Below are 11,566 nucleotides of genomic sequence, written 5' to 3' on the forward strand. Positions count from 1 at the left end.
TACTCCCCATTGGTCCTGTTCATCAAAAAAAAAAAAAAGAAAAAGAAAAAGGCTGCGCGTGGCTTAACCTAGTTTCGCAGCCATGAGAGATTGTGTGGCGAAGGTTGTGAACTGATTCCTGAGCAATGACGACTGCACTTTGCACAGCCGGCTGAAGATTTTTAGCAAAGAGGAGAAACATCTGGAAATACCTGCAAGTATAAAAATTCAAATAAATTTGCTTGCTTCCTTATTAAAGAACATACCGCACATCACATCAAACCCAATTCCTGTGAGACCAAACAGCATGAGCATCTGATTTTGGATAGGACCTTTGGGCCCTCCACTGACAGAAATAGTATTTTTCTTTTAAAGGACCCTGGAGGCGGAAACAGGGACTCTGTTTACATGCACATAGGAAAACTTCCAAATTGGGCATAACTAGCCCCAACTCTCACAGCCTAGACAACAGTGACACTGTGACTTTGCAGAAGCGCGGACACCACAAACAGCTTTTGCCTCTACTCTTCCGAGCTGTGACTTGACAGCTTCATTGGCAGAAGGGTGCATGGAAGAAAACGGGGCGGCTGGCATGTTGCGGCCCCTTCGGTGCGACCGGAGGAAGACCAGAGCGAGGTGGTCAAGCAAGTTCAGCAACATCTCTGTGTCGCATCTGCAGGGCTTCGGGAGCTACGGAGCAACCCTCCCTTTAGGAAGGATGAAAAGTTTAGGGAATCGCTCTTAGCAGAGACTCTGTAGGAAAATGGATTTATTTATAGGACATAAAATTTAGAAGAAGCATCTGGTGTATCCGGGAAATTTTATCGTGGTTTTTTTATAGTCTTCCTGGAAACTGAAACATGAAGGTCACCCGAGAAATCGCAGACACAAGCCCTGCGTGGCGCTGTACCGTTGGCGCTGGGCACCCGGCCCTGTGCCCCACAGCAAAACCTCACGTCTCACTGGGGCGCAGAAGGGGTCCAGTGAACTTTAAAGGAAAAAGATGGGGCAGCAGAAGAAATTTTGGGGTGCGTAGGGGAAAGCAGGCCACATTAAGAAAGCCACTTCCTTTAGATGAGCCTAGACTCTAAGAAATCGAATTTATTTAAGGCAGATTCATGGGTCCTGGGTATAGGCAAACCCCAGCTGTTAGCGGGGTGGGGGGCAAGCTCCGAGTTGTGAGCTCCTGAGTGGGAGGCAGCACCCCAAAGAAAGTGCTGGGAAAAAGTGAATAAACCTACTGGAAGATCTGCAGATTTGAAGCCAAGGCTGCAAAAAAGCGCAAGGGATGCTAGAGCAAGAAGTACCCTCCAARTGCGGTACGTCAGCACGGGGGTGAACGTCAGCCCGGGAGCAGAGGCCCGCGGGCAGCGCGCCGCAGGGCTGGCGGGGTCCGCGGGGGCTCTCGCACGCCGGCGCCAAGCGCTGAACCCCAGTTTTAGTGCAGGGCAAAGGGGACGCGGAGAAGCTCTCAGCCCTGAAACAGCCAGATGCAATCTGAGTCTTGGTAGGGAGAAAAGACCAAACCCTGAGTCTCCTAATTTCTGAGAGTGGTTTTTTTTTTTTCCTTCATCTTTTCTCAACACTCAGACACTAGTAATCACTGTGGAAATGATTTAATTTGTGTCCCAAATGCTTCATTCAGCTTAAGAAAACTGCATCAATTCATTGATCAATCAATGCGATTGTTGGTGCATTTGTTTGTTTAGTCGAGAAAATGCAGATACTTTGGTGGTTTTCTGAAAATGTTTTCATTATTAATTGTTCTTGAAAGAATTACTTCACTGATCATTTAATCTTCAAAAAGAAAATGAATGCACTTCAGGGCAATAAGAGGTACAACAGTAAGGAATTTGAGCAGCAATTATAATTTGTTTCTTAGCAACTAATAGCAAAAATTATGGGATTTGCTCTGGTACAAGATACAGCAGGAATCACTCTAGCAATGGGAATATCGAAAAAAACCCTTTTCAGTATAATGTTGGGAGTAATTTTCTTTTTCTACCATCACAGTGAAATTATTCTGGGATGGTAGGTCAAAGCCCCAAAGTATTCTCATTACAAGCACATTATTATTGTATTTTCTGCTGCCATTTGCACTGCACAGTGCTGAGTCCTATCTGCTAATTCATGCATAACAATTATTTTCACAGAAACATTTCCGTAAAACAAATTCCTTTAATAGTGTGGGGAAAAACAGTTTGCCGAAACAATAGTTTGATTCCCTGCAGTTAAAAATATGTCCATGGTTGGGGAAAAAAAAAAAAGGGAAAGGGAAAAAAAAGAAAAAAGTTAACATTTCTATAAATGATATGAACAATTCAACAGCAAATTTAAAAAGGTGGCTGTGCGGATGCTGCCCTGTATCACCAGCTCAGGCAAGACTGCCTGCAAACCCTGCCCTCCAGGCAGTTTAATCTTCAAACACAAGAAAACAGTTGGAGCTGAATTTTGCACGCAGACCGGGGCTTCCCGCGCGACCGGACCGGGCTGGCGGCAGGAGGAGGAGGAGGCCTCTCCCCTTTCGTTTCCTTTCATCTCGGCTCCCGGCGCCCCTGGGCTTCCGCGGGAAACCGCTAAGCCTGTTTCCTGCTGCTGCTCCTGCAGCATCTTCTGGCAACCGCTGCCTTTGGTCTGAGCGTCCCCTCTCATTCCTGTTCTCAGAAACGCTGCCTCAAGCCCCCTGCATATTGCAAGATCATTTTGCCAACTGCAGAAAATACCTATAGCATTAGGATGGAGCCGTTAAATTACAGAGCCCAAGGAAACTCCAGGACAGTGTTTTCTTTCAAATAAAACCTCAGATTGTGACTGACATTTAAAACACAAAGTCTTATCAAACACAGATTTCCAAAAATTGTGTCTCCTGCTGCCTGTGAAGAAAAGACTTTCAGAAAACACAGTTTTACAATACATTTTCAGCCAAGCCTAGGAAGAGCTTCTGTTTGGGGAGCACAATGATAAATATTCTAACATACCCAGAAACGATCTTCAGATGCGTATTTGATACCTGCATCTACAACTTTTTAGTCTGTGCCCACAACCAGGTGACAAATAGTACGAATACGTCCATTGGTACTCAAAGCTCAATTGCTGGCACAAGTATCACTGGCACAGACTGCATCCACCAAAGGGAGAATAACTGGCTGGAAAAACATCATTACGTGCGAGACTCAGGGCTGAAAAGCTAAATAAACAGCAAACCAACAGACTGGTAAAACAGAATCACAGACTAAACAATAAGAAACTATTTACCTATATATGTAAAAATATTTATGCGTAATTTACTGTTAAACTTGTACCTAAAGCAATAGGTCTGGCCAGGGACTGCAGAACAGGTCTGCAAGTCCATCCCTCTTCCAAAGGATGCGAAAGACCTGTTCCTGGGGACAAGGAGATCTGGAGGCTTGCACCAAAACGAGATCAAAATCACACCAGGTCACAGCTGCAAACTTTTAGGAGGTTAAAAAGGAAAAAAAGAAAGAAAAATACCCCCCCACACAAACCACAGACTTGTGATCCCCAGCCCCACGGCAGAGAGCTGTGTCACATCAGAAGAGCTACGACTGCCCGTTGCCTTAACTAAAGCGCAAGTCTAGATGCTCTCCCGACTCATCCCAACACCTTCCCCACTGGGATGCTCCACAACCCTTCGGACATCCCTGCTCATTCAGTTCACACCTCTGCTGGCCGCTGTCTCCCTCCCCAGCCGTCATTCTGCCGCGGTGGCAGGAGAAGAGCCGCCAAGGGGCCGGACTGCCCGAGCAGGGCACGTGACGGGGCGCGCTCCTGTCCGCCAGGCTCTGTCCCCAGCTCCAAGTGATGCCCCAGGCTCCCTGCCTCTTCGCGCCCAGGTCTCCTGAGCCAAGGCCAAGGGGCCGGCGTGCAATGGCGCGATTCGTACCACCCGAACCAGAGCGGCCGCCACAGAAGAGCCACCTCATGTTCCACAGCGTGAGTCGAGTGAAGGGTGAAGATAAGATGCTGGGCTTGGCATGACCCAGACTAAGCACAGCAAACTGACCTGAACATTGAAATCGCGTTCTAAGATTCATTTTAAAAAAAGACTACATTATAATGGCATCATTATTTTGTTCATTCAGGGACCAGCAAGCGCTCAAAAGATGCAAAGCCCAGGCTAAGATGGGAAATGAAGACACTTAGTATTCACAGTCTCTGCAATGGGAAGCGGGGGGTTACTCCAGCGCTACCCTCTTCCACCACTTCTAACTGGAGCCCTGGTTTGAGCACGAGGTGTCCTCGCTGAGTACTGTAAGAAGGGAAGTCTCCCAATTCTACCTATTTGTCCTTATAAAATACTCCACTTTTACTTTCTTTTCGCTGCTCCCCTGACCTGTTCGCAAACAGAGACCATCCTTTACGAACTGATTCTTACGCTCAGCACGTATGGCCCTATACGTTAGACCTTGTCACCTATTACTTTTTAGCCAACTTTAATTAAATTTTCAAAGGCAAGAAATCTATCTCCGCTTCTGAAGACGCTACTCAACAGCCCGGCACAAGGCGCTGTCGGGAAGTTTGTCCCAGCGCCCGGCCCGCGGCCCCCCAGCCTGCTCCTCTGCCTGCCGGTCCCGCTCGCTGCGCCCCGGGGGGCTGCGGGCCCCGGGAGCCCAACGCACRTGCCTGGCAGACCGGCAGTGCACGCGCAGCCTGCTCCCGCAGCCCTACTCCACTGCCCTGCAGTTTTCCTTTCCTTCCTTTGTACAAACCACATCACAGCAGAGATCACTGGTCCCAAAAACGCAGTACATCCTCCCGGCAAAATAAACTCCTCTTCTGGATCTGCTCCATAATCCTTCYCTTTTAAAGCATGCTCAACAGCAAAACAAAACTTCACTTTTCCTGTCTGTTCGCATCCGGAGTATTTATGGCCGTGCGGGTTCCCTGTTGCCAGGCACTGCTGGCAGCACAGGTCTCTCCTGGCACCGCGCTATTAACCACGTGTTAGTTTTGGACTCTCGTTATTCCCGTTGCACCAGGTTTTCTGATGGCAATTCGTTCCCACCCGACACCGCTCTTGCTCTTCTGCAGAGCGCGTTTCCCCTGCACCGCCACGAGCTCGGCTGCCCCTCGCCGCCCGGCCCCTGACCTGCCAGGCGCTCGCGGGACAGGAATGACGAATGCGCACCGCGTCTGCGCAAGCTAACGTGCACAAACACCTCCCTATGAAAAGCCGCAAGTCTTTCTCCATTGCTTGGCCACAGCTTGCAAGCACATTTCGGAGGTGAACTGTAAATCTCAACTGCAGCACCAGAAAGGGCTCTGCGGGTGAAGGTAACCCGTACCGAGCTCCGCGTGCCGATGCTGGGCCACGACCGGTGCCAAAGCCACCGAGGCTCCCGGCCGCACGCCTGGCGCTGGGGCGCAGGTACRCTGTTTCGTCTCGAGGAGCGTAGCTCTTACTCCTTCAGAGTCTGGGAGCATTTTGATAGGAGCTGCAGAGGAGCTGTTTTGGTTTAAATGGGTGGTCCTCAGCCTAACCGGCATCATGGGATGACTTTTTTTTTTTTTAAACCATCATGCTTGGGTAAAAAAAAGAAAAAAAAGTAAACTTAAAATGCTACTTCAAAAGCCCCATAGATCTGTGAGTCTTCTGGATGCTTCTGTAAACATGTTTTCTTTCCTTTTCTTGTTTTTTATGCCTTGGTAGGCAGAGAGCTCCTCTAAGGGATGGCACCGATACAGCCTCAAATAGGGGCCAGACAAGATGAATTCTCAACGTCTTTCCCAATCTCCTCTATTCTGTGATTTTATGTTTATGGAGATGTGGGTGTAAGTGCAACTTTCAGCACCTACGTGCACTAACATTCCATTTTATAAATTATTTTAGCGTCAGTAGAAGCAATTTGGCAAGGACATCCGTTAAGGAGCGCTCTGTTCCCGGTGAATCTTATTCTGCTGGCAGCGCACGGCCCCGCCAYGAGACGAACCGCCTCCCTCCGTCGCGGGGGGCTCGCCGGAGAAAACGGGAGCTGAGCAAGCTGGATAACTTGCAAAGTCATCGCTTCCTGATAGGTAAGGCCCAACTCTGGTGCCACTAAAAATCAATAGAAGTTTTATCTTTGACTTGAGCGGAAGCAGGAGCCGGGCCATAGTAAATAGGTTTAAGCATATGTCTGAACGGGCGGGTACAGCTATAAAGCGCAGCCCGGGAGCTGCGCCTCTCCCCGGCCATAACTTCCTATTGATTCCAGTGTTATTTCTGAACAGAAACCACTGCTCAGCAAATGAAATTGTCAGGCTAAGCCTCATTCCCCCCAAACAAAGCCCACGTAATTTAATCTAGTTCTACTGTGTTTTCATACATCATTTTGGAAAGCCATAATTAGAACCCATACTCAGGGTTTAAGGCTTTTTTATTTTCTGAGCGTCTGTACCGGTACAAGCACAGGGTTCAGAGGATCATTAATCCATATTCTATTACCGTGGCAGAGCAGATTCCTCACTTTCTGAAAACAGGTTCAATTTCAGAGACAACTGGCATTGCAAAAAAAAAAAAAAAGAAGAAGAAGATCTGAATGTTAATGATGTATCACAAAGCACATATTGGAGGAAAATATTAGCACTTCTATCATAATGAGTTTGTAACCTAAATACATATTTCAGGGATTAAATTTGCTGACCCTCTCTGACCTCCACAGGAGGTTGAATGGCTACATCACAGTTTAATCTTCAGTGAAACGCTAGAGAAGAATAATACAGCCCTTCAAGAGAGAGCGAACATATTTTAATGATGCCCCAGGGTTCAGAATTTAACCCTTGAGAAAAAAAACCTCAAAAAAGCAGACATCAGTCTCCAAAGAACAGGCAATAACTTTCTTCAGAAACAAAAAGGAGACAGTAAAGAAATCACACAACACAGATCAGTCTGAAAGATAAAGGGTTGCTCACACAGGGGGGAAGCGGGTGCAGGTACCGAGCAGGAAACCGAGACGGTGCTGCCTCCGCAACCAGACGCCCTCCTGCAGCTCAGTCGCAACACGCGACGCAGCTGCGCTCCGAGCCCGCAGCCGGGGGCCGGCAGGGATCGCACGGCCAACGCCAGCGACGTTCCCGACTTCTCAGTGCCTGACAAAGGGGGTAAATCCAGGGAAAATGACTCGAAAAAGGGAAACAACCCAGAGAGAGGAGCTGAGGGCAGACAGGCTTAACCGCGACCTGCGAATGGCCGGCAGGGCTCATTCCCGGCAGTACTTTAGGTTACTCGCACACAACCTACTCAAAACTGATAACATTGGGAATAAAAACACTTACAGGCAAGTAATTATATTACATAGTGCTACTACATCCAGATGTCTCGGACATAAAGGTTGAAAACAAGCATTACTAGTACAGATACACGTTTTTATTGGTTCTTAGAGGCAAAGCTTTTGTAATAAACTTAAACCAGTCTGTGTTTTTCATCACTGAGCTAATTCAGGTTGCAATCCCTTTGACTATACAACTCCCAATGACTTACTCTTTTGTGGAAGCACGGAGCCTAGCCTGATAAATGCTAATGCCTTTTCATTTATCCTCATGTTTCTAATCTGATTATGCAGTTTTACTAATCTAAAGTTTAATAACCTAAAATAAAAAATTTATTCCATTCATCATTATTTTAACTGAAAAAACCCCCAAACTTTGTTTTTGAATTCAGTCCTCCTAATGAAGAATCAGTTAAACCAAACTTTTATTTGGTCAACTACAAAACTTGCAAGATTATTGGCAGATATATTAAGATAGAAAAATTAATCAGAATGTAATAAACATCCTGTATTTGAAGCAAAGATGAAATTTGAAATTTGGCTATTGGCTTCTTACTTTTTACATAGAATTCTCTGTGTTTGCAGGCTACTGGCTAATTAATGCATAATGATTTAAACACGCAAAGAAGTTGAATTATTTCCACTCAGGTAGTCAGTGGCAACTGAATTCACCAGCATCAGCATTTTCTCTTCTACTTTTATATCTGAATTTTTAAGTTAGCTACCAGTGCCTAGGTAGCTGGAATCTGGCTGGTATCAAGCCTGTCCTTAAACGACTGACTTTTGTAAATAGTTTGACCATAGCAAAAGCAGTGTTGAAGTGCTTAGCGCTGAATAATGATGCTTCAAAGGCTTAGCCTGATAGATAGCAGAAGGCCATGATTTGTAAGATTGGGCCTGCTGTGATACAGGTGATCTTCAGAGAAGCAGAATAAAGCAGTATTTATGAAGCAATCACCTTGACATACTGAAATCTGGAGTTATTAGATGGGTCTTGAGGAAGCTGTTCATTACCCATCTACAGTGAAAATGCATCTTCAGTCATGGAAAAACACAAGCAGGTCATAAGCAAACTGATAATATATTGTAAACTACTCAGGGAGACGAAGGACTTGACTTCACTCACGGTAATATTTCTCATTACAAATCACCTTCCTGCACTGTCTGAACCTGGCATTTATTGGCATCTTTACCTTTTTATTTTTGTAGCTGGAGCACATCAGCTCTTCTTACCAGTCAGTCAGTCAGAAACATTTTTCATTAAACTCTGTAGAAAGCCTAGCTGCCTATTTACCAGTAGCTTGTACGTGTTTAGGAGCTATGTTCCCTGAACCCTTGTACATGAGTGCAAAGGCATTTCATAGCACATCCTGCTGTAATTACTAAACTACTACATATGCCCTCCCGGGATAACACCACGGAGAAGTCACAGATACCATGGACAAACAAGCCTGTGTATCTATTCTGTACCTTCACCTTTGCAGCTACCTATCAAGAGAGAGCACTTATGGCCCTGGGTTATCATTTGTYCATTCTCACAGACCCTATCCTGTACTCCAAAACAGCTTTTCCCGATTTCATGTAGTGCTGATTCACACCCACAACTATGTATTTTGTTCTCCTTATCTTATCAAGAAGCTGTAACTCTGAATTTAATCTAAAATGAGTATGAAGCAGCTACTAATTTCCCTTTTACACATGGAGTTACAAAATGCCATCCATACCTGAAAATACTTCTACCTAAGTACTGAAACTTAGGACTTATGAAAACTGTCACTGTGAATTTGCTCATTATAGACAGTATGTTCCTTCAAACGTTTTGAAGCCTTAATTCTCAAAGGAAGGGAAAAATCAATGGCGAGATCCCATTTGCCGGGTACTTTTCCCAGGAGGTCTCTTTCTCAAGAAAGAGACATATTTGCACTGCATGCTCCATATCATTTTAGCTAAATAATCACAAAGCAAGACATCTTTTCCTCATTCAAATCTACCCTCTAAATCAAGATGTTTTCTCAACTCCATGAACAGCTCAGAGRATAATATGTAGCAAATTAGAATAGTTTTCTAATTGCTCTTACGTTGCATTGCTCTTACAGCTTTTCTGGAACRCTGCAGGAATTGAGGTGGAGATGCAGTTGTTACTACTTACAAGCAAACTGAAGCTTTGCTTCTCTGCTAACAATTGTTCCAAACGGGTTTGTTGCTACACATTGGTACGTTCCAGGATCTTGGGTTTTATTGGGGTTATTGATCAACAGGTTGCCTTCCACCACACTGTAGCGGTAATCCATACCGATATCAATACCGGTTCCATTTAACTTCCACCTATAGCACAAAACACCAAAGTTAAATTCTGCTAATATTAATGGATACTCTCATATATTTGAAAACACAACACGTAGCAAATTAAAAAAAAAAAAAATCTAAAGCACCTTTGACTTCTTATTCATAAAACCAGCATGAAAATGCATGTTTCCTGCACAGGATTGAAATATTCTATTATTTCACTGAAAGAGCAATATCCTTGACATATATTTCAGTCTCTGATATGATTAATGCTTGTATTGTTGTTGCTAGTGCCGTTGCTCTTTGGAATTAATCATTTTGCAAGGGGAAGTCCCAGAAACAGAATCTTTAAACCACTCAAGTCCACAGTGGTTTCTTTTTCTCTCCTGCCTTAGCTGGCTGATTTGTTTTTAAATTTAAGGAAATCACTCACAGCAGATGTTTTCATAAACTGGAGCACTGAGAATTTCTAACACCACATTGCCCCAATTACAGCAACTGTTATCCCTATCAGCCCTTGACGGAGCATGCAAGGGAGCTGCAGCCTCAGATCAGTTCCCTTTTTCAGAAAGTACAGAGAAAAAATTTGAATATGTTTGCATGAGTGAATGAATCAACACAGCCTATTGCGTTAAATAGCAGTGTCAGAAGACAGCAAGAGGGTTGAGGTCTTATGACTCTAATCGGTTTCAACGTGGCATTTACTTTGGTGAACAAAATAAGAACAGCAGAGAAGAAAAAAAATCAGTTTAAATATTTACATCAGCTAGAATGGATGTCTGCAACAGCAGCAGCAGCAGCAGCACAACAGTATAGTATCTTTTTTCCAAGGATCTCAAAGCAGTTTATAAAGCTGAAAACAATCAAGATCTTTGTCCAAATTTAAGGAAAAGGGAGCGCTTAGGAGGAGGGTTTTCCAAGTGTGAGGACAGAGCCTACTCTGTGTTGTTACCATGCCTGCACGTGGAAAAAGCACCCACAGACRCATGGAGAAAGGGACACTTCCGCGTGAAGTAACCTATGCGCAAGCCTCGCTGCGGGTGGCACTGATGGGTGCTCTACCAATATTAGGGTAGCACTGCAGTTTTAAATATAACCAAAAACCAAGGAGGCCAAAATGGTATGTGCTGATAACTTAATACTCACCCTGAAGTAGGTCTATGCCTTGCCAACCCTTTTCTGCTCAACATGCAGCTCATGTACAGCCTCTCCACTTTATTGAGAGGGGAACTAATTACGGGCTGTACTTGCCTTTCCTTCCTCCGCTTTCTATCCAGTGAGATCAACGGAGTTACAGAGCGATGGGAGGAAAACACCAGGGAGTAAATAAATACACCTCCAAGACTATTTATAGTCCACTCATAACCTTTTTGAGCTCATGTCAAAATTCTGTAGGAGCGCTGCAATACATGGTGGTCTCACCATGCCTTTTTTTCGGTATCAGCGCCGTGCAAGGCGCCAGTGGTATCACTGATTTATAGTATGGCAAGTATGCAGGCAAAAGGGGTCTTGCGGGATACTGCCGCAGTGCAGAGATCACACTAAAGAACAGTTAAACAGTTAACAAACCCAATAGTTGGTTTGGGATTTCCTTTGACTTCGCAGTTCAACTTCACTTTCTTTTCCTCGGAATCCAAGGGAAAGATCACACTGTTCGGCTCCTGAAGGAAAACTGGCCCATGCAGGGTGTTGTCATCTGTGGTAAAGAGAAGAAAAACATAATAGATACTTGATGGAATCCCCATATATTAGTCGTAAAAGTTTAAAAGAAAGAGGCTGTATATTATTCATCCTAGAAAAGATGTGATAACTGCACTTTTCTTTAAAAAGCCAGCTCTTTTTCCAAAAGCCATTGAACCTTGTGGGCTCAACATTCACTAAAATATTTGTTCACTAAATAGAGCACGGATTTAAATTTTACATAAAGTTCAAATGAATGGGAGCAGGCATGACCCTGTTCTCATAACATAGCTCAATTAAAATCAGAATGCTTAGTTTCACCTTCAAAAATTGAAATATTATCTCTGTAAATT

At 44.7% G+C, this 11,566-nt stretch overlaps 1 protein-coding gene across 1 annotated transcript in view; it reads right to left on the reverse strand.

Moving 5' to 3' along the window:
• Positions 1–11,194, reverse strand: part of CNTN4 (contactin 4) — a 148,031-nt gene extending 136,837 nt beyond the window's left edge. The window contains exons 1-2 of the mRNA XM_026075016.1: positions 11,103–11,194; positions 9,397–9,572 (exon numbers count right to left, since the gene is read on the reverse strand). Coding sequence (XP_025930801.1) covers positions 9,397–9,538 — 142 coding nt within the window. The 5' untranslated portion in view covers positions 9,539–9,572; positions 11,103–11,194. The remainder of the gene's footprint in view (positions 1–9,396; positions 9,573–11,102) is intronic.
• Positions 11,195–11,566: the final 372 nt, after the last annotated feature.

The sequence above is a fragment of the Apteryx rowi genome, unplaced genomic scaffold, assembly GCF_003343035.1.
Source record: "Apteryx rowi isolate R43461 unplaced genomic scaffold, aptRow1 scaffold_4, whole genome shotgun sequence".
Classification (NCBI taxonomy): Eukaryota; Metazoa; Chordata; class Aves; order Apterygiformes; family Apterygidae; genus Apteryx; species Apteryx rowi.